Source organism: Mycteria americana, chromosome 24 (assembly GCF_035582795.1).
Source record: "Mycteria americana isolate JAX WOST 10 ecotype Jacksonville Zoo and Gardens chromosome 24, USCA_MyAme_1.0, whole genome shotgun sequence".
Lineage (NCBI taxonomy): Eukaryota > Metazoa > Chordata > Aves > Ciconiiformes > Ciconiidae > Mycteria > Mycteria americana.
The window spans coordinates 5,245,727-5,269,282 of NC_134388.1; the positions used below are offsets into that span (position 1 = coordinate 5,245,727).

General features: G+C 44.3%; 1 protein-coding gene across 7 annotated transcripts in view; it reads left to right on the forward strand.

The window, feature by feature from the left end:
- Positions 1-23,556, forward strand: part of GATAD2A (GATA zinc finger domain containing 2A) — a 66,650-nt gene that overhangs the window by 32,613 nt on the left and 10,481 nt on the right. For 3 of the 7 annotated variants that reach the window (XM_075524453.1, XM_075524452.1, XM_075524454.1), the window contains exons 2-5: positions 221-295; positions 10,050-10,321; positions 21,011-21,140; positions 21,696-21,827. In XM_075524453.1, the coding sequence (XP_075380568.1) occupies positions 10,059-10,321; positions 21,011-21,140; positions 21,696-21,827 (525 nt within the window). In that variant the 5' untranslated portion in view covers positions 221-295; positions 10,050-10,058. Of the gene's footprint in view, positions 1-220; positions 296-9,511; positions 9,656-10,049; positions 10,322-21,010; positions 21,141-21,695; positions 21,828-23,400; positions 23,491-23,556 lie in introns of those variants that run through there. The other 4 variants (XM_075524450.1, XM_075524451.1, XM_075524456.1 and 1 more) reach the window with 3 other exon arrangements.

Consider the following 23,556-nt stretch of genomic DNA (forward strand, 5'->3'; position numbering starts at 1 on the left):
AACTTGAAAATATTTTTGCATGTGCTTCTGCTTTTAATCTGAAAGCATTTGAACACAAGCCTGACTTGCAGTTCCTTTCCTTAAAATAATAGAATGCAGTCTTCTCATCTTTCACACGGGTACCAATGTTTAAGGACGACTGTCTCATCAGCGAGCATGTTTTGGGTGAAGGTGGTAGGCATGTCACCAGGTATGCTAACTGGCTCCTCTCTTCCCTCAGGATCCTCGCTGCAGTCACTTTCAGCCACTCGGCCCGGTCAGGATCCCACCTGGAACCCATGAACTTCACTGACAGGTAGGAGTTGCAAATAAGATGGAGGACAAGTCTCTAATATTGGACAAATACCCCCTCTCTCCCTGTTCAGTACTGAAAATGGGGAGGTGGGCTGGGAGGCTGGAATTGTCTTCTGCTCTTTTGCACCTCAGCTTCTGCCTTGTCCAGGAGGACAAGGAAGAGCTGTAGAGGAGCTCCAAAATTAAACTCAGATCAGAATTCGGTTCCAACTAAAAGTGGCCTTTCACTTAGCACTTTACTCCACGCTCTGAAGTAGGTAAATCTCCCTAGTTTACTAAGGGAGAAAGAAGTTTCACTTCCTTTTAACTGGGCATTCACAACAGCTGCACAATATTGTCCATCTTGAACAAGAGGAGAAGCAAAAGCAAGCACAAAGAAATTCCTCCCTTGAGACTTTCGGTATGTTTTGATCATTTGTGCAATCCCCAGAAGAAAAATTGTGAATGGAAGTGAAATTTCTGCAGATACCTTGTAGCTCTGGCAATGCTCGGTGGCGTAGCTAAAGTAAAGCTCTCTTGATCAGCTGTCCTGTGTGTGGTGGTGCTCACCTGTCCCACTGTATTGTCAATTGGATAAATCCTTAAATTGCTATTTATAAAATACACATGTTGTTGTTGTTGGTTGTTTTGGTTTGTTGTTTTTTTTTTTCCCCAAAAAACTTATATTGCTGAGGCTCTGGTGATCAATGTTAAGCATTTCTGGTCTTTGCTTTTCTTCCAATCTCATTTTTACTGGTGTTGGTGTTGATGTCTCTGCTCATCGATTTACTCATTTGATTTACTATGTTTTACCAGAGTCAGCTTCAGAACTAACATTGTGCAAGCCATGAGCACCAGTGATTATTTTTTGGCTATTACTTGAGTTCCCAAATCTTGCAAAGTAGTGCCATCTTTCATGAGACCAAAAGGCTAAATGAAATCATAAAAACACCGTTCTTAATAGTATCGGTCAGAGGTGAAGGAGTAGGAGTAACAGGGAGAGTAGCAGAGAGTATCACACTTAGACGTCTTGTCCGTAGTCATGGAAATTTCTTAATCTGCTCTCTTGTTCAGTGAGTTACCACCATAAAACACCTGAAAAACATAGCTCTGTGCTGTTGTAGAGCAGTGTGCGTAAATACTATCGTATTTTGCCAATTCAACTTCTTACCCAAATACTGCATTTTGAACCATAATCGAAACTGGTATTTAACAGCTGTCCTGCACGGAGGAATCTCTCTGATTTTTTTTTTTGGTAATACAAAGCCCAGACATAGTCATTAGCAGACTTCCTGCCCAGTAGTTTCTAGACAAAAATAGATCCATAAAACTTGGGGGAGAATTCAGGTCAAACGAATCCTTCATGTAGTGGCTGTAAGTAGTATCCTCTAAAAACACCTCTTTAAACCCACAGCAGTGGGCCTTAGAATTAATAGAATTTTAAAGTTCTCTTTAGAAGACTTAGAATATTGGTTGGTAAATAAGAAAATTCCTTAGTTGTTTAGATCTTTCTTTTGGTGCCTTGTCCTTTGTATCCACTCACCCCAATTCCCTCCATGATTGTACTGAGGCTGTATTAAATAATTTATATTGGGTTGAACGTGAATCCACGGTGCGGCACTTCTTGGAGAGGAGTGATGCTGAAGCCAGTGTGGATGGTCTGTGTGCACAGAGAGCCTCCCTGCTCTTAAGTTTTTAAAATGCAGAAAAACCAAGGAATTGCCTGTATTATAATATGCACAGCATGTGGTGCTGGAAAAGCTGATTGTTGTTGTGACTGAGTATTTAAAGATGCTAATTTTGCTGCTCTTGCATTAAATAAATGAACCAACCTAGATCCCTCCTCTAATAAGAAGCATACATTAAATGGGGAGGGGGGTGGAAGAAGGGGAGAGGATCTGATTGCAATCTGCGGTGCCGTTACTTAATATTTAAATCTGTTCCCATCAAATAAAAGTTTAAATCAAGTTGTAGTCCTTTAAGTGGAAGGTTTTATTTTTGAGTCAAAATAAACACTGGATAAACAGTTTTTAATGATTAGTTAATATCCGTGAGGATCGATGTGCCTAGAGAATCCATACCTTGAAGAAAGGCAGAGTCTCACCGAGGTGGAGTCAGACCACACGCTTCTGATAATAAATAGCTGGTGTCTTTTAACAAAATCACTTTGATTTCCTTCTTCTACGGTTGCCTCGTGTGAGGATGGTTGAATTCCCCCAGCAAGCTCAGAGGTGACAACGAACCAACTCCATACTGAACCGTGCAGTTCATTCCTGAAAACTACAGCTATGAATCACGATCACAGAGCATGTGAAAAACTGGCACTGCTTTGCGGAGCGAACCAGGGAATCTGTGTCATTGTGGCAGGACTGAGAAGCGAGGTTTTTTTTTTTTTTTAGGCTGAATACTCCGAGTAAAGAATAGCAACACTAGTAAAAGGTATTTAGGAGAAAAACCTGGGGTTTTATGCATTTTTTTCTTAATTGCTTTATTATAATTGGTTTTTCCAGGATCAGCTTGATAGTGAAGGCTTTTCTGAAGTTCTTGGAAAATTTTAGCAGATTACTAGATTGATTTCTACAGGCAACAGCTATTTTCCATTGACACAGCTACGTGTTTAATATAATCTATGTGGCACATTGAGCTTTCTGTTAAGGATCATGAATGCTTCCCTCTTTGTTATACAGAGCACTTAGATAGTGGTTAGACTCCACACTTCTTTAATAAATGGAGCCAAACTCAGCCATAATAGTGATTTTGTTTGTTTTTGTTTTGTATTAAGTTGGGTTGACACAAATAGCACGGAAAGCAGAAGGGTGACTCCTAGTGCAGTGGGACTTCAGCTACCAAAGTCCTGTTTCTGGCCAAATACAGAACTTCATTTGTGGTGCTCAGAGCTCAACTTCAGAGCCTTTCTACGAATGTTTATCTGTTCATTGTAGTAAATATTTAGTGAAAGTCAGGCTGAATTGCTTCCTACTGCACTATAATGACTGTGAGCAGTTGCCACGTGGGCACGGTGTGCATCTTAGTGCCCGGTCACTCGGACGGAAATAAAAGCGGCTTCTGCAAGGCTCGAGGTGCAGAAGGAGCTGCTGCAGGTGCTCCCCTCTGAAGCCGGGTGCCAGGAGCAGCTGTGGGGATGTCCTGGCTGTTTTCAGGACAGCGTAGGATTCTGGTACCCCGCATTTTGGCTGTTTTCCTTCAGCAATTCATTGGGCTGGTCTCCCTGAAATGATGCTTTCCTGCTGGTGGACCGCTCCGCTGCTGTCCCCTGGCCAGCGGAGAACTTTCCTCTGCTGCCTCCAGATGCCCGACACCCGTGGCACAGAGGAAACTTCTGTGGGCTCCGTCTCCTTTTAATTGCAAGTACTTAACAGTCCTAAGCAAGCTCATTTATTTTTCCCTGAATGCTTAAAGAAGGGGGAAATAATAATAATAATAATAGTAAAAAAGGGAGGCAGGACCGAGCAGCCGGGAGGTGCTGTGGTGGCCGGCTGGCGTGAGCACATGCAGCTGAGCAGCGTGGGAGCCCGGCGAGGGAAGGGTTAAGGGCTGCCATTTTGTTATGTAACACCCTTAATGGACATATCAGTGAATGGCACCAAAATGGCAGGGCTTAACCCTTGGTGGGCTGCAGTGCTCAGCCAGCCAGGGGCTGGGAGCCTCTCCCCGCTGGGAGCAGCAAGTGGGCTGCGGAGCAGGGACCCTCCTCTTGTCCCTTCTGCTGAAGGGGGGCTTCAGCACTTGTAGTTGTTCTTCTTTTTAGGTCTCTTGGTATGGAAATAATGGCTGAGATAGCAAAATGATCAACCCACCTCTGGCTGCTCTCCCGCTTTTTGTTGCCTTCATCAGGGAAAGGATGGATTTTTGGTTGCCCGGTTGAATTCAGGTGCGGGATGATTTTTTTTTTTTTTCCAACCTGCAAAATAACCAGTGTTCTTGTCCTACTGCTGTTGCATTAATTTAGTCTTTAAAAAAATAAAATCTAGTTCTTACTTTTAGCTTTCTAAAGTTTATCTGCCTAAATATCTATGTGATAAGGTCATGAACTTCGCTGTGTGTGCGTGTGTATGCACTCTTATACGCGTGCACACAGTAGTGCACAGACACACGCACATATATATGTAAATTGTAATGACTTTTTCCAGGACATCTCGCTTCTGGCTTCGTGATCAATGAGTATGTAGGAAAACCCCCCGCTTACAGCATAACGAGAAAATCAGCTCAGTTGAAACAGCGACTTCTCATTGAAACTTTTTACATCCTGCTGTGAGAAATTAATTTCTAGGCATCCTGGGGAGGGGGTGTGTGGATGATCCAAGGTGACTGCATGGGCTGCACTTGCCGGAGGCCTGGCTGGTGTGTGCCCCGGGTCTGTGCTGGGTGCGAGTGACTGTTCAGAGTCAGTCTTTGATCAACTACCTTTTTACTGAGGGGCATCGAATGTGTCTTAACCTCCCTCTTTCCTCCTCTGTAACCTTGTCCTCCCCCCCCCCACCCCCTTTGCTGTAAAAGTTTCCAGATCACGCTGGGGAAGAGGGTTGTTGATCTTTGTTTTTGGCTACCAAAAGGAGCGAGTATCGCGTGGCTGGATGGGTTAGTGTGCGGCTGCAGTGGGATTTGAGCCCATCTGCAGATGGTCTGTGCCGAACCCGTATCTGCTGCCGGTGCTCGCCAGTACTGCTGATGATTCTAGCAAAGCATCGGGATGTGATTTTAACTTCAGGTCTTTTAACTTCAAACCACCGAGTTGTGCTAAACAGTGAAAAGTAAGCAGAACTACTTCTCTGTGAAGGAATTACTTGGAGTTTGTACGAGGAAGTTATAAATCATGAACGGGAGAGGAGGTGATACGGATAACTCTGAATGTGATGTGGGGAAAAGTGGAAGTGTACATTACAAACAGCAAGCAAACTGTGCTTTTTTTTTTTTTTTTAATTGTGGTTTTGTCTTCATGTACCGTGTCGGTGTTCTCTGTGTGCTTGTGCATCGAACCTGTTTTGGCTGCTGCCCCGGTTGCCTGTTCATGCCCTGGTGAGCCAGGCATGGCTTCTGCAGCTGCTCAGGTTTATTCCGGGCTGGACCGCACATCTGGAAAAATCAGCATCAAGTAATTCATTTCCCAAGTCTTAAACTGGAACTTTGTGAGGTTTTTTTTCCTCTTCTGTAACTTTTCCCTGCAGTGGCAAAAGCAAGCAAGCAGGTGATTGCTGCAGCATCCCCAGCCCTTTGCAAGGGGATGGCCTGTATGTGACGGTGTCCTACACGTCCCTGCTGGAAAGGACACTGGCTGAGTTAAACCAGGGTTGTCGTCTTGGTCTTGCTGCCCTCCTCTTTGGGGGGAGGAAGGGTTTGGAAGATGGCAAGAGAGCTCTTTTGACCCTTTTCCCGATGGAAAGCGTGCAGGTGGCATCACAAGCGTACACGATGTTTACCAGGCTAGCGTAAATAGGTTGTGAACTCAGGAGGGTTTGGGTTTTTTCCTGTTGTCAGTGTGTTCAGAGGGCAGTGGAGCTGCATGGGGGAATTTTTGACAAGACTTCAGGGTGACCAATGTAATGGCCTGCAGTCCGAGGAGTTTACTGTGTTTTATATGGTATACTAAACTGCCTTTGGAATTGATCGTAGTAGTTAATCTGTTACAGCAATAGCACTTACAATTGAGTATTTGCTGCTTAAATCCCGGGCGCTCCGCCCCAAGCTATGCCATTCCTTGTAATAAAAAGCAGAACCTTCCATAACACTTAAAATTTACTGTGTAATCCTTACTTCCTCTTCCTTCTTTCAAATAAAAGGTATAGTCGAATTGAACTGAAGCTGTTTGCTGTTCATGTTGATCGGTTACTGTTGCTGTTAATGGTGGAGAAGCAGAAGTGGGGATTTGGGGAATAGCTGCAGAAGGGATATGTTATCCTTGAAACAGCCTGGATGTTTTGAAACATCCAGCCGATTTATTCTCATCTAGTGGAATCAATTGGTGGAGGTGTGATTTCAATAAACCCAGCAAACTTAAGGGCTGGTCACAGAGTATACTGGTAAGGTGCTGTTTAATAGTGGTGGTAAAGTCTCATGTGATGACTGGCATGCCGTCCTCGGGTGCTGGGGATTAAGCAAATTGCCAGATTTGCCCCTGGGAGCGTGCTTTCTTCCTAGGTGGGTTTGGGTTTCTCTTACTTCCTCCTGTCCTGCAAGGAGCCGTGTCCTCTTCATCAACGAGGACACTGTCCCTGCTGGCACAGGTTTCTGTAGGTGCGCTCTTCCTCCTCCTCTCTTCCAGGACACCCGTCTGGTTTTAACCTTTTGCTAGAGACCTTGAGTTTAGGCTGTTTTGGGAAGAGTTTTGTAGTCTGCTTTGTGAAATAGATCCTGCCAGGGACTCAGTTAAACTGTACACCTGCTTCTCCATGCCCTCTGACTTGCAGGAGATGGGGCCCATCAATCCAGGTGATTCCCATAAAAGTCTCTGACATTACCAGTTTTCATCTCTTTTCCTGAAAAGTGAGGCAGAATAGCCTTTTTAAAGAAATCTATCTGATTATTTTATCTCTTTTCTCCTCCCCTTCTCTCAGTGCCACGTTAATTTTCCTTTAGGTATCTCTGCATGTATATCCATGTTAGCTAATAGTTTTCTGATACTATTTCTTGAAAGGGTTAAAATTATTTTAGGGAGCTTGGGTTTAGGGCTCATCTACAATAAATATGATTTAATCACTGTTGTGGTAGCGGAACTGTGTAACCAGATCTCTCTATTACGGTGTATATAAACCTTGAGGAGCCTGCACTTGCAATCTTCAGATCTAGCTGTAAAAGTCTTAGTGCAATCTCATCCCAAGGTCTTTCCAGTAACGTAGATCTTCACAACACGCTGTTTCGGTTGTGCTACGGATATTCCTCTTCTCTCTAGCAATCACTGTCCCCAGTTGCTGCTTTCCAGCCTACGTCGTTGCGACGAGACGCTGTGAATTTTTAACAAAAACTTGGACTGAATTTTGGTTTGCAGAAAAAGTTCCTCGAAGCAGCACCGTTCCTCGAAGGAAAAACGGAGGTGTCGCTTTTTGACTGTGCGAGCAGGGAACGCACAGGGAAGCTGAGGCTGTTTCCAAGTAAAGTTTGTCAGTGTCTGATAAGGGCAATGGTTACAAGGAGAAATGGCTGCTGCTAGTTCGTGAAGGAATTGCAGGGTGCAAGATGTGATGTTCTCGAGAATACGCAATAGGAGAGGGTTGTGTTGGAAAGGCACATTGTGCATTTTCATCAAGGTGTTAATCTATTCGGTCTGACCCTTGCAAGGAGTTTGCGTACAAAGGGTTTGCCCCCGGAAATGCTCCAAGTGGGGTGCTCAGTGCCTGCCTCTCCATCACTCCGAGATGAGCTGTCTTGGTTAGCTGGAAAACGGGTGCTTAGTGGAGTGTTCAGTATGCATTACCCGTCTTTACATTAGGATTTTGACTGCATTCATTTTTTTAATAAAACTTAGTGCCGGTAGGAGATTTAGATAATTTCCATTGCTTGTGATGTTAAGGCAGGTAAGCGAGGTTCCTCTGCCAGTGTGCAGAGTTCTGCCTGGCAGCTCTGCATGTGATACACTATGAAATGTCCCGGTACAGCTCAGGATACTGCCTTTCCCCATCCCAATCAAAACTGGGAAAAACATAGTAGTACAGTGTCGTGTAAATGTTCTTAAAGTTTGGAGCCTGAGTACCTGAAGTGCCGCTCTCGGATCAGCGCAGGCTGCTGGAGTTGCTGCTTCTCATCCGTCTGAGGTTGGAGAATATGAAGATACTGAAAATAAACCCAGATCAGGCTCTTTCTTTTTTTTTTAAGGAGGTTTCCTACTGACTAAGCAGTCTTGCTTCAAGAAAGTCGCTGTGATTAATAGCACATCTCAGTATATGTAAGCTGGGTGATAGCTGGCCAGTCCTTTGTTTTAGCCCTGGGTTCAGCTGCGTTTGCACTGAGTTAATAGGAATAAGATTTGCGATTCCCCGTCAGGCTGTCTGATCGCTCATTCAGGGGGAGAAGCAGTTGTCATGCTGCTGTATTGTCAGCAGAGATACTTAAACTGAGGTACTATTACCGTTAAAAGCTGTGCTTTCAGAGGGCTGTCTGAGCCGGAGCGGGGTTTGGAAAAGGCTGCTGCCTGTCAGCTGGGGTACGCTGAGCCATGCCGAAAATCTCCGTGCCGCTGGCTGCCTGCCTGGGCTGTGTGCTGTTTACTCACTTTCATAAAAACCAAAATTAATTTAGCCTTTCTGTAAAACACACCTTTCTTCCATTATCGTAAGTTCAAGCATGGTCACACTGTAAATGCAGATCAGCTATGGGGAGGCACTTTGTGTATGGACTATGATTTTAATGTCGTGTCCCCCTCCCTAAAAAAAAAAGTGTGTGTCATCCAACACGTTGCAGAGAAACTTGTGGTCACTTGCATGGGGCTTACACTATCAAAATGGCAATTTCACATAATGCTTATGTGACATCGTTGAATAACAGGGTGGTGGGGGTGAGCAGAGGTTAATTATGTTGCGTAATTATGTTAATCTCTCGCTGCTAAAAACATTGCAAAGACTTTGTCCAACTATTGTGTGTTGGCCTTACTCTTGAAATCCATTTTAAAAGGAGGAGGAGGAAAAATCTGGGATGGGAGGAAACTTAAAATAAATAAATAAATGGATTAATTAATTAAAAATTGGGGGGGGAGGGGGGGATTTCTCTCCCTGTCCCCCCACCCCACGCCACCCCCTTGGTGCCTGGTGTCCCCAAGCGCCCGGAGGGATGCCTGAGGAGGGAGAGGAGGGATGCTCCGGGGTTCCGGCCGGCGGCAGGGTTAGCCCCGCTGCGGGTTGCCTGCCGCCGGCTCAGACTGGTTTCTGGAAAGTGCTTTGTCTCGCAGGCTGCATCCTGGGAAGGGTCATGTGGAGCCCAGTGATGTCATGGGATCAAAGCCTGACTCAGCTCCGCGTCCGATGGATGGGTGTCCGCAGGTACCGAAGTGCGGGCTGAGATGTCAGAGCCCACCAGGAGCAAAACTTCCCTTGCCTCCGGCAGGCGAGGAGTTAAGCCTGGTTCCCCTGAGCCCAGCGCTTCCTCTGCGCCTGGAAAAGCCTGGCTCCTTCACCAGGAGGGGAGAAAGTCTCAACTTGAGTATTACAATGGCAGTGCCTTAGCGCCTGGCGGCAGGCTGTCAAGAAATATGGAAGCCTCTCTTCACGCAGGGTGTGGTGGTCCTTTTCCCCATAGTGTCTGATTCCCGAAACTTGCAATCAGGCTTAGGTCCTCAGAAAGACATGGCAGCAGTCCCAGGGAGATCCTAATCTAGAATTTTGTAATTGCATTCGTTTGCGTGTGAGGCAAATACATACATTCTTCCTGCCTTTTGGTAAAGAGCCAAACTTTTTTTTCGTCGGGGGGGGGGTTTGTATGTTCTCCTCTACTCTAATGCAGGCTTTTTTTTTCCTCTCCTTGGTGATTCTAGTTTATGCTTAGTGGGGTTTGTGTGTGTGTTCTTGTTTTGCCTTTTGTTTGTTTGTTTTTGCTTAACATAAAAAGTGTAAGTACAGTGATGCCGGGTGCTTAATAGCTTCAGTCTGAGATGTATTTTGAAGATAGGGTAAGTGAGCATACTGGCAAAACTTTTATTGCTCTTTCTGAACTTCTTTTGCAGTAACCGCTGTACTTTGCCCTGTTTTGAAATTAAGGTGTTTTGTCCAACTTACTTTTTTTTTTTTTTCCCCCCAGTGTACTTAACTCGTTTGCTTCTCCTCTCTCCCCAGAGCCTCACAATGACAGAGGAAGCATGCAGGACACGAAGTCAGAAACGAGCGTTAGAACGTGAGATAACGCATAACGATGTGGACAGTAAAAAAATAAAAATGGAGAAAGGACTATTAGGAACCGATATAAATGCTGAAGGCGACATGAAAATAAAAACAGATCCTGGAGCTGGAAAAGTGCAAGGATTATTAAAAAGTGGAGAGGTGAAAGCAACCATTAAAGTGGAGGTTCAGACGGGAGATGAGCCTGTGGACATGAGTACCTCAAAAAGGTGAGTTATGACCGACGTGCTGCAGTTGCACTGTAACGTGTGGGATACCGGTACAGTAAAATGTGGTCAGATGGCACTAGGAAGAAGTTCTCCGCATCTTAAAGGTAAAGAGAATTAAAATTGTACGTGTACGTTGCAGCTCTGGCTCTTCACGTGAGATTCAACAGCTACTTCTGTATAACTTCCGTACTGGTTTTTCTTCCACAAGCTTTGACAGCAGTGGCAGCTGTGATGAACAGCTGAGTAAAGAAATACGGTCTTGAATAGAGAAACGTACAAGTTATAAAGAGGGTGCTCTTTGAGCTACTGATTGAGATTTATGTGAGGAAGAGTGGTTTGGGTTTTTTTTAATTGAGCTGTGATATAGAAAAATAATAGATTATAATTGTCTAAACAGAGGAGTTTTAATTGCAACTTGATTCTTCCTGACAGAGCAGTCCGTATGGATAAGTCTGACTTTCTTTTTGAAGTAACTTGTGGATTTTGACACTAGAAGTATTACGAAGACAGCACCCGTCTGCAGCAATTCTCTGTAGGACAAGTTCTTAATACTTTTTTGAAAGTCCAGCCTCCTTAAGATGTCTGAATTTTGACATCTGAAAGCATGAATTCAAAGTTCCTTATCACTTTGGAGAATTTTTTTATTACAAAAACGGGAAGCTTTTCCTTTGACTTGTATATGAGACACACACATGAATTGGGTGCTTCTGACATACAGATTTACGGGCATCGCTTTAAAGCCAGATTCCAAATCTTCCGCCATACTTCTAACCCAGATTCTGCCTGTACCAGGCTAAAAATTCTGTTAAAAATTCTGTGGCCCTGCTGTTGGCCCTTCAGAGTCTTGCTTTTTTCTTTATAGTGCAGTAAGATCCAATATATTGAGCAGGAAGTCTAGAAGCCTCGTTTATTCCTGGTTCTGATACCAGCTGATATTGGAGCGGTAACACGTAAGAACTGAGACCTGCCTGTCTGTGCAAAATGGCTTAAACAATTCTTGGAATAAGAAATCTGTGTTTGCTTGGATGTCAGGTATTACAGCAGTGCAGATTTGAGGTGTGAAACTGAAAACACAAGATCCTTATCAACTGCGCAGAAATTATTGGGAGGAGGAGCACTTATGGGTGCTACTGAGAAAACTGGTATCTTTGATGTTTAATGGTAATTCATCTGTGAACTTTTCCCAACTTTTGATGCTTTGCTAAGAGAAATAACTTAGACTGCAAGAGCCTGATTACTTTATCCCAGTACTGCTTTGGTATATGTAAAACAGGACCTCTTCCATCAGCGTGATTGAGGGAACGTGATAGTTGTCAGCTTTCTCCATAAAACTTCTGCCAAAGGGACAATTATACAAGCTGCTCAATTTGATATTTAGGAGGTGCTTATGTCTTGCGCAGAAGCAGTTAATTGAGGTAATGGATGACTTCCATGTCAAGCAGTTGTGTTGTGCGGACTAGGAGTAAATCTCTGAAGGTGTCTTTTGGCGTAATCGCTACCTACTAATTAACACAGGTATGCACACTCTTTTTGAAGAATATCTAAAAAGATTGCTCGTACCGAAAATCGAATAAATTAGAATCAGGTATTCTAACTCTTCTGTTGCAGTACTTGCCCCCACACGCATATGCTCTTTGTGAATTTATAATATTTTTGAAATGTGTGCCAGTGTTTCTGCTCTGTTGGTGTTGGTCTCTGTTGCAAGACGCGCAAACAGGATGATGAACAAGGGACTGTACACTTCCCAGAGAGCATCTGGAACAATAACACCTCTTTAGATGAGATGAGAGAACATCCTCTCTCCATACAGCGTTCTTATTTCAGGTGGTAATAGGATATTGTTGTATTCAGTTTCTGCGAGAAGGGAGAAGAGGCTTCCCCATACAAAAAATACGCTTGCATAAGGAGGCAGTCTGATCCCAATTCCTCTGAAGTTGTTAAATATAATTAAGAATTTCATGAGACTTTGGATAAGCACTTTGGATACTGTTTGTAAGTTGGAACGCCTTTCATAATGCATATTTATATAAAATTCTTAATAGAGAGGAATTAAACCCTAGGTCATCTCAAATGACAAAAAAAGTGAGCCTGAATGATTCTGCAAACTTCTGGAAGTAAGGCAGCAGCTTCCCAGGCTCTGGGGCTCCGCTCGCGTCGTGGTGGTGTCCTCGGTCCGTGCACGGCTCCGCTCCCGGAGCTTGAACATGGCGCTGAGCAGCTGACCGGCCTCCGGATGCAAATATCTCCAAGCGAATGCAATATGAGTCTGGAGATGCCTGCGATAGAGAGGAAGCTTGTCTCTGGATGAGTCTGATCCCTTGCGTATGTAAGAATACAATTGGCATTTGTAGGGAAGGTGGATCTTAATTTCATCCAGATTTTTTTTTTTTTTAAAGTGTGGGACTTACCTTTCCAGACCTTTGATCTCCAGAGGAATTTAGCTTGCAGCTTTCATAAGACCTGTGTCTTTAAAGCAGTTGAGCTGATTTTCTGAGGAGATGAAAAAAGAGCTGTTGCTTAAAATGACTGAACTGCTACAAACTTCTTGGGTAAAATTCATGCTTAGTGATGTATGGTGTTTTGGCTTGTAAACTTCCTTAATGCTTTTAGAACTGAAAACATAATATTTTCCTTGGAAAAGGTGGCCCAGCAATAATCACCTTTTAGCTGACGTAAAGCTGATTGGACTATCTTTCTGAAATCAGTTGATTTTCAAGATTTGAAATACAAACCTGGCAATATCTCTGTGTTAAATATATTTCTTTTAATTTTTTTTTCCCTAAACCTTGAAGTTAAATTTAAAAATAGGATCTGGTTTGAGCACATTTTCTGATGCCAGAAGAAACAGAAGAAAGTCTGTAGTGGTAGAAGTCTTTGAGAGGTCATACAAGGCCAAACCAAAATCTTGCTCCTCTGCCTGGCGCTTTTGCAGCACTGGGAGCTAGCCGCGCTGGTGTGTAATTATCCTAGACCTACTGCAGAGAAGGAATGGGAGGAAGGAGAGTCCTCCCCCCTTGATAAGGCATGTCTCGTTTGCAGCGGGATGGTAAAATAGCGCAACGTAAATCGCTTTGCTTGTGAATACACTGATTTACATCAATATGGGTGCTGGAGGGAAAGAACATTTGTCAAACCTGGTTGAATCCTGACATCTTCCCATGCTTTCAAGCTCCGCTTTCCTTTCCTCTGTTCTTCATCTCTCCTCTGGTCTTTCCTTCCCCATAAATACATGAGTTTCTGACCACATTTGCCCTGCGCTGAGCATCAGTTGCTTCCAGCTGGGGCTTTCTCCTGGAGCCTGGATCATACTGCCTGCTGCATCACGTTGCATTTATTGTACTCCAGATTCAGCTCCCTTCATCTACAGGACACGTTCTGACCATTTTCCAAGGGTTTTTTTTCTAGTACTATTTCCTGAACCATACAAAACGAACCAGTTTTATACACAGTACTGGTTAAGCTCATGATTTCTGGTGTACTCACAGTAGGGTTTAGCAGACACCACAAGTGATCTGTCTGGGCACAGTCCTGTAACTGTGGCTATCTGGATGGGAGCTGCTGTTCTCAGGTCTACAAGGACAAATTGTCCTCTCTTCTGGAGCAAAAGCATCAGGAATCCTTCAGGAGCAGCATACAGTTATCCCAATTGTAGGAAAACCTTGCTTATAAATAGAGGTGTGGGGTGCTTACAGGCAAGGATACAACTTGGTCCTGTGAGCAGCTGTGTTGTGCTTGGTCGTTGCACCGTGCTATCTTAAATCCTCAAAATTATAGTAACTCTCCAAATAGATAACCTCAAAATGTGTTTTACTTTAGAATTCTAAAAAGCGAGGCTTCTCAGTCGTACCAGGAGAGAGAACGAGAAGATGGTTTTGTCCCAGCACACAAGCATGATGGCAGTGGTGAGGGTGATACTGTTAATAAAACACAAATATAAGAGTTGGCTTCGATCTGTCTATCCCCGGTTCTTGCTTTGTCTTGTTAGCAACCTTGGGGTGAACACGTCCTCTGTAAAGCAAACTGGAAAACTCTTTAGGCAGTTGAACATCTTTCTATTTTTCCTGTGTTTTCTCTACTTGTCAAGAGTGGTAAATTAGCATATTAACTATCTTATCTGTATTAATTGTGGCTTGATCAAAACCAGTTTAAGGCTGGCTGATAAACAGAAATTATACCTACAGATTTTATGTCAGTTGGGGTTTTATTTTTAAAAACCCAACAAACAAGCAAAAAAACCCCACATTCCAAACCCACTATACGTATTGTGTTGTCTCTCACATTAAGCTACAGAGTCTGAATTTTCCTTCCGATTGAAATACAAGTCTGGATAAGCCAAAAAGTCTGCATTTCATACCTTTGGTTTATTTTCCACAAAAATTGCTTGCACCCATCTGTTGTCTCCTGATGTGTGGTACACTCAAATATCAAATATACCCACACCTTTAAGCCCTTGCTTGGTGAAATTACATGTGCGCTGGCCTGACTTAAGCCACTGCTTGTTTGCTTAAATAAAAACTGCCAGGAAAGACGAGACTGAAGAGTTTGTAGGCATCCCTAGAGTTAGTGCTCTCGGCAAATAATCTCTCTGAACTCTTTAGTTCCTTTAATTTTAGGTCTTGCTGGTTATGATTTGTGTGCTTGACAAATGTTGTACTGCTCTGGAACCTCAGAGTAATCATGTTCTCTTTTTGTTACACGGGATAATTACAAATAATGTCTAATAGAAATTGTTTTGAAATTGTGTGAAAGCTCGCCTGGTGGCTGTGCTCTGAATTTTCATGTTAGGGTTTAGATGCTACATTTTGGTGCTTTGAAGGATTTTGGGTTGCTTTGGGGTTGTTTTGTTTTGTTTTTTAATCTGGCCAAATCACATTTAAAACTGGCTAAATGAATGGATTTGACTCTGAAATTCTGCCATGTTCTTGAGCACATCAGGATGCAGCCTGTGTTGGCTGACCAAACTCTCCACTTTACTGGAGTTTACTGGGATCAGTGTTCATGGCAGTGCTGGTGAAGAGCAACAGGCTCCTCTCTTCCCGTTAGTGAGCCTGGAAATGTGGCACAGACCCGTACTTTAGGTCTCCTTTTCAGCTGATGTACGTGGTAACTGTGCCTCCTGGCATGTGTTGTACTAAAGGGTATCGTGACAAAATTGATGCCAGAGTTTCCTGGGGAATTGTAATGTTTTATTTTAAATGCAGACATAGTTTGATTAAAGTTCCCTTCCTTTATGTTCAGAGGAAGGGATGAAGTTTGTTTTGCTTCAGTTTCGCAGCAGTCACCAGATCCATTGCAACTTCTTTGATTCGTGTAGATACAACAACTCCAGGAGAAAAAAAATCCCCACTGCCTTGCTTTTTCTTTCCTTGTTTGTCTTCCTTCCTTGCCAGATATTTTTGGATGAGAGTATCCAAGAGATTGTTGAATGGACTGAGGCAAAACTGTTGCATATTTGCTAATGCAGATTAAGCTGTAGTCTGAATAACAGTTGTGATGCTTCCTTTGGTTGCCTGCAGACGGACAGAATACGTTGGGATACCGCAGGATGGGGCTGTATAGGGCTCTTGCTCTGTGGCGGGGGATTTCATGTTTCGGGTCAGTAGTTCTGTAACTTTAACCAAGTGAGCATCGCATTGATTTTTTTTTTTTTTTTTTTTTTTTTTTTTTGAAGAGTGATCGAAAGGGCATTTTGGAGCATGGGTAAGATCTGGTCTGTAAAAGGCAGCTTATTTGTTGTGTAATGCTTCTGGATCAGTATGAACAAATGCAAAGACTGCTTGTGACAATACAGGAGCTCTTTGGTTAACATCATGAAGCGCTCTGTAAGCTGCAGCACGAGTCCTCTGAAATTAAACCCTCTACCAGAGCCAGTAGTTCCTGGGTGTCTCTTTTTCTCTTACTAGTGTTAAGTTAAACTTGTCTTCCTTGGTCGTACTTTACTGAAACTTCTGTCTTGCAGGAAGGTGGATCTGTTAAAAAAGTTGAGTCCACCTCAAGATACCTTAGACCTCAGATGTATCATCTTCAGAACAAAAACTTAATCTTCCTCTGGCCCAGACCTCCAAGGCTGGATTCGGCCACCTGACCCTCTTCTTTCCTTCAAATCAACAAATAAATACACAGTTTTCCCATGGGAAAGTGGCTTTTTTGTTTGGTTTTGGTTTTTTTCTGGAGTAGTTGGTGTGCTCTGAATTGCTACAGGATGCTCCAAGACACTAAGGAAAACTCTTCGGTGGCATGATGCGTCTGTCCTTGTGCTTTGAGGTTTTAAAAGAGGATATTGGAGGAAGCATGGCCTTTTTCTTCGGGTACTTAGTGACTTAGGAGGTCTGCGTTTGATTCCTTACACAAACTTTCTGCAAGGTCTCTGTTACATTGTGTTTTATTGCTGTGAATGCTTAAATGGATGTACGTAACTGGGCAGCAACCCTGCTTTCATCTTCTGGCGTAGAGTCCAAATGATTGAGACAGCAACACTTATGAAAGCTGAAGGGAGGATAATAGAACTATGTCTTTATTTAGCTAAAGGATATGCCTGATGGCTTCAGAGGATAAAGGTCATGGTATCAGGGCAGTTATCCCAAATTATTAACTGCTGGTGGCAGTATTTTTCTGAAAGTGGTGATATTTCCATTGTCTGTCTTATTTTGAAACATCTGGTTTGAATTTTTTGCTTTACACACAGGCTAACAAAAGAGTAAAGCAAACTCCTTTGTGAAGGAAGATTGTTTTGCAGAGTTCTGGTCTACGTTTCTGGAGCTCAGTCTTGTGCCACCTCATCCCCTATGCAGTTGGTCGCGCTGCGGAGGATATAAATCCTGTAATAGTGAACATGAGTCGACTTGGTTGCCGTGGTCAAGATGTGTTGCCTTAAAAATATACATATAGTATCTCCCCCCTTCAAGAAGAGTTTTCCTCTGGGAGGTCGCACGTCAACAGACTCCACGTTGGTGTAGGTAGATGGTCCTAGATAGATAGGACTATTGAATGCTTCTGTGGAAATACATTATTTTAAAACTCTGAATGTAGTGGTTTCTAATGCAGCATTTATTAGATCAGTGTCTTATGACGTAGCTGTCAGGAATATCATAATGTGTCTTGCAAAACAGAGAAATCACACGGGTTCAGGGAAGCCGTAGATGAAGTACCGTCAGGCTGGTGACGGGCAGTCCTGGTCTTGTCTCCTGCTTCACAGCCTGAGTAAAGGATGGGTTTATTGCAGAGCTGTTAGGGGCAAGGTTTTATTTCCTAGTCCCAGATTTCATATTGTGGTCCTACAAAATGACTTAGGCAGCTTTTTTTTTTTTTTTGTGCAAAGCAGTGGTATCTTGCATAGACACTTTTGTTCTGATGTTGCTCTCTTCCAAGTGCAAGGAGATTACTGGGGGTACCCCCCGCATCAGGGGGATCCCCGATCCAGGCTGCGGTAGCTCCTTAGCAGAGGTGCTGTTGGTCCGTCTCGGGGAAGGGCTTTGGGGGACGGTGCGTGTGGTATCATGGCTTGGCCGAGCAGCCTCTGTCCGCCTTGGCCGGCCAGACCGAGGTCCGTCCCAGCTCCTGGTGCCCTGGACATGGTCTGCGGGCCGACAAGAAGCGTTTGCAGCAGCTGCCGGTGCTCGGTCGTGCATCGAGAGTGTGAATGGCCGCTCTCCCTTCGTGCTGCCCCGCTCCCGGCTGAGCAATCCCAGGCTTGGCCAGCGGGCTGTGAGGTGTGCTCCCCCTCCTCCTAAATTTTGGTGTGTTTTTTCAAAGATGGAGTATTCAGATTGCTGATGAATGCAAACTTCTGTTGATGGCACTTTGCTGCAGATACCTTGTCATTCTGTTATCAGCACATGTCGTTGAACTAGTTCAGGATGAAGATTTTCCTCCTTGTGATATCCTGGGAAAGCCCAGGTGCGGGCAGGCGTCATCTTTCGGCCTGGCCTTCCTCGTCCAGCCTGAAAATAAAACTAGGAGGACTCCATGACGCAGTCCGGTGACTCTCTTGGGGCTTTTTTTTTGCCGTTTCTCCCTTTTTTGTTCCTTGGAAAACACCAAGTGCCCCTTGGCGCGGGTGCCCGTGGTGGGCGGTGGAGACCCCAGGGGGTAGCAGGGACCCCCGGGCACGGCCGCTCCATTTTCTCTGCCGGCACCTGAGCCCGACCTCACCTCACAAAATGAAGGCCGGGCAGCACCGGCTGGGACCGGCTGTTGCCATGGTTTTCGCCGTGGCAGGTCACGTGCCCGTCGTGTCATGTGACCTGGCAGTGGCCCCGCTCGGTGCAGGAGGGGAGAGCCCCGGTGCCGTCATCTGAAGCGGGTTCAGATGCTGCCGCCTCGGCCGGAGAAGAGCTGGCTGGAGCACGGCGGCGGCAGCTCCGGTATGGCCTCGTTGGCAGCTCCCAGGTTCCGCCAACCTCCCTGCGGAGGACAGCCCAACGGCAGCCGGGCTGCTCTCACCGCTGCTTGGAGAGAGGGCGAAGCGTCGGCGATGGTAGAGTGATCGGCTGTAGCCAAATAAAATCCTTCACGTCACCTCGTATTTGTGGATGAGTTCGGGTTGTAACGTGTTGACCCCGTAGCTCTTTGCAGCTTCCCGCCCCGCAGACGTGCGGGCTGGTTCAAGGGTGGAGCTGGGAGAAGAGCCCCTGTGTTTCGGGAGTGGGCTGGTTCAGGTTGCCAACGCTGGCTGCTCAAATCCCCACATTTATGTCATTCTCGGCTTTTTAGGTAACTTAACTGTCCATGCTTTTCATGAGGGATTTCACCTCAAACTTTGAGGAGGAACGGCCAGCGCTTGGCTCCAGTTGAGTCTCAGTCCTTCATGTGGAGCTGCTCCAGCTCTCACCTGAAAAGGGCTCAGCAGTGACGAGCTCAACATGTCGGTGCGTTCCCTGCATGCCTGCCGTTCACCGCTGTCGGGAGAAGTTTCCCGAGCCAGTTAGAGCTTGGCCCGACCCAGTTACTTCCCCGCTAAGAGCGACCTGAGCCAGTTTGATGCATTCAGATACAGGAAAAAGCTGGAAATACTTCACCTGTGCCACTGTTAATTTTGAAATAACCTCAGAGTTTAAATGACTCCAGTTTACTGGCTTGCTGTGCCCTCTAGAGGACACTCCACTTTTTTCTTTATTTTTTCCACTAACGTGGAAATTGTATTTTAAAAGCTGGTTTTTGCAGTATCCAAAATACCGTTTGACCTGCCCTGAGCGTTTACTGAAGGTGTGTGTTTCGTAAAGCTTACCGGGGTACGCAGCTTTTCAGTGCTGTTATTCAGTGTGAATATCCTTTGCATCACTAAATAAGATAACAAGGATTAATTTCTGTTAATCATTGAATGCCTAATAAATGTGGCCTGTCAGTTAAGTCTAGAAATTTTTGTTTAGTCTAAGAAGTAATTGCCTGATACTTAAAAGTACAAAGCTCATATGCCACATCTCTTGTTTGTAGATAGTACAAGCCACGCTTACATATTTGCTTCATCTTGCTTGATACAAATTCTTTATGCATTTTGTCTAATGCATAACTGTAAGCTAGAAAGTTCTCACTGTAAACTTTATTGCTTCTGGCTTTGGGTTACAAGAAAAACAAAACAATTACTTGTGTTATGTTCTCCTAAAATTCTTGCTGTCAGCCCTTTCTCAAGCACTGTCATTGTTTCCTGGGCAGCGCAGAAGACTTTGCTGTCCCGTTCCTGCGAAGCTTCTGCTAAACCTCTCAGCAATCGCATGCCACAAACCTTGCTTTGAAATACTTGTGCTTCGTAGTTTGAAATCCCGAATCTGGTACCAAAGGTGATCTGACAGCTTGTGCAGCAGAGGAGAGGCTCTGGCGTCTGTTGTCACATCACGTCATCTCTGTCCCTTTTGGTTCACGTAGTTTAAGATTCTGTTCTTGTATGATAATCGTAGGCAATGGAGCTGAGAGGTGATTTATTGTCAGGAATTCAGGTGGAAGGTGCAGCCGTCACTCAAGATGCAGTGCATTAAAGCCAAATAAAGAGTTAAAATCAATATAAGTCTGGCCGTGTTTCAGTGGTTTTCGATGAAATTGCGTGGATGTGTCTGTGTTGAGGCTGTTACAGGTTTCCACTGTTAGCAGCGGAAAAGAATTTAGTAGTGTTGGTGTAGAAAGAAAATAATGCCATAAAGTACTGAAACTTAGGTAAGTGAATTGGTGTGAATTGTTTGTGTTGGGTTTCCTTCAGATTCAGTAACTTGGGTGGGGAAAAGTCACAACTTAGAAATATTTGCATTAGGAAAGGAAAAAGAAGAGGGGGGTATGGTTTTGCCTTTCAGCAGCAAGTGACCTGTTTGTCCCTGGATTAGGGGTGGGATGTGGTCTTCCCCTGGTGCAGGCAGAGCCCTGGAGAGCCTCCGTGTCTTCTAAGGGGGGTGAAGTGGCTGATGGAAAAAGCCACTGTGGCTTTTTGGAAAAAGTGGCTGATGGAAAAAGCCTTCAAATTTGAAGGAATTCACCATTCCTACGTGTTGTGGCTGCATCTCGCCTCGTGGTGCACTTTTGTACTGGGAAGCTTAATAACCACGAGGAGAATAGAAATTGATTGAACTCATCCATGTTTATTCAGAATTGAGAGATTCAGGATTAACCTAGCAGGAGGTTGTAAATAATGTTACTTTGCAGCAGGAAATAGTTGTTTGCTTGTTTTTATTAACTCGTTCTCTGTATTTTTCTTCTGATTTGCAGTGAAATAAAGAGAGAAAAAAGAGTCCCCTCACCGGATGTTATAGTGTTATCTGACAATGAACCTTCTAGCCCTAGAATGAATGGTTTAACAAAAATAGCATTAAAAGAGACCAACACGGAGGCACTCATGGTGAGTCGTCTTGTCTTGACACACTTTTAAGTTGTGCCATCTAGAAAGAAGAAAACACACCACTTGTTCCCACAGAGGCACCTGCGGTCATGGGGTCAGGTGGGATACGTGGTTTTATAAAGATGGATTTGCAAGCGGGGAATCTTGAAGCTGTTAAAAGCTGATGTCAGGTTTTTGTTTTTGTTTTGTTTTTCAAGCCCTTACCTCCTTGACTTTTATCTGCTTTGAAAGTGCACTTTTTTCAGAATTGGCTTTTTAGTGGACACAATGTCCCTTATTCAGCATGGCATAACACAGATTTGTTGCCTGACTCTTCATTTGACTTTGTTTCCTTGTTTTGCTAGTGAAAAATATCTCCAAAACTTTTTTTTTTGCCTTTGAGGTCTTTCTCCGTACACAGTTTGTGTCCATATATTGCAGGCATGTTGGTGATATTAAGACATACATGACAATTATAATGCTGTAAGTTCTTGTTGTAACTTGTACGGTATCTATCTTTTTCCCTCTCTCCCCTCCCTGTTTTCCCATCCTCTATTGCCTTACCTGGCCCTGCAGAAAAGCAGTCCAGAGGAGCGTGAGAGAATGATTAAACAACTAAAAGAAGAGTTACGGTTAGAAGAAGCAAAGCTTGTTTTATTGAAAAAGTTACGGCAAAGTCAAATCCAGAAGGAGACCACTACTCAGAAGGTATTTATTTTCCTACAGATACTTACCATCTCGTCTTTTGAAATGGAGGGGAAAAAATTTAAATACCTGTGGCGGTTGCCATAACCTATGGAACATAAGGTAGCTTTCAAATAAAGCATATCTCACTTTTCATAAAATTTTAATGAAAGTTTATAGTGGTTTATCCTGTTAACCGTTCCTTTTTGTGGAATTCGGTTTTTTGTCTTGCCAAGACCAAACAACAAGACAGTTTATCCTATCAACCGTATTCAAAAGCTGAAGACATTTTTGTTAAAACTCAGATGCATTTATGAATGTAATATACTTTCAATTATTAAACACTCCATCCACTCCTTAATGCCGTGTAGAGATTGCTGAAATACATTTGGAGGAGGTTCTTGCACATGACGAATGTGCTGACAGGGGGAGTTAAAGCGTTTGAACCCCAGGCTCTGGGAGCTGGCGGCCGAGGGCTGCATTTTGCGCTGCGTGGCAGAAGCCCAGATCTGGATTCCAGGTCTTACCAGGTGAAGTAAGTCTGCGGTTAGCTGCATGCTTTCATCATCCAAAAATCCAGGCAGCCCCTGGAAGGAACGGTTCAGCCCTCCCACCCTGAACTGCCTTCCCTTCCTCCTCTTTTCTCCCCACCCCTCATCTCGCACAACCACGTGCAATTTCCAGAGTGCTGGGAGGAGAACTGTTTTCATCAGAAACTTAACCCAGAGAAAAAGTCTACCTTTTTGTCAGAGCGGTTGCCCGGTCTGCTCGCTACGTGTGCCGTTCGTGCTGGCACTGAAGGGTAGAGGTGGAGGGTGGAGGGAGAAGAGCAGAGGAGGTTGGGAGGCGAGGGGGCGTGCGAACACCCCACGCGCTGCTATCAAGGCACAGGCTAAATTTCAAGTATCTGTAACAATGGCAACTAAACGATTTTATTTTACAGCGTGTGATGCTGACTTGATGGATTTTGTGATGGGGGCGATGTGTAGATTTAAGTGCACTTGACGGTGCAGATGGATGTTAATACAGCTCTCCTGGCTGGTTTTGGTTGTTTTATTGGCGTCTTTCTCCTGGACTTTTGAGTGCTTCAGTAGATGGGATTAAAACTAATGCAAGTACCTGCATCGCTCAACTCGCTGCTGAACGCTGAGCAATGAGCTCTGGATGTTCGAACTAACTAGGGTGGAACGGCATATCCTAAACTTCTTAATATCAGAAGTCTTTTTCCTAAACTTTTTTTCACTTTGCATTATGCTTGAACCTAGTTAGTTGAGACTAGTAGTAATGGTGGGTAAGACTGAAGTGGGCTCTAAGCTGAGACTGCTAAAATAGATTTCCACATTGCTCTGCTTTTGGTGTATAGACTCTTTTATTTTCCTGGTATAATCTTATCTATACTTACCTAATAATTTCTTCATTTAAATACGCATGTTGAGATGCTTGGAGGAAGAAAGGGATGGGGGAGGGGGAAAACCACAGTCTTTGAAGATTCTCTTACTGAGGCGCAAGGAGGTAAACGCTTTTATTCCCTTAGCTTCTGTAATTCTGCTTACACCCTTACACTCGTCTGCTTTCTTTCTGGTTTTTCCTCTTCCAGCCTGCTGGTTCCTCTGGGAGTGCTGTGGCCACCCCTCCGCCCTTGGTGCGGGGACCGCAGAGCGTTCCTGCTGGCAAGCCGTCCCTCCAGGTCAGTGGGGTGGGCCAGGCTGCCAGGTTTAGGGCATGGAGCAGAGAAGAAGGTGCACAGTACAGG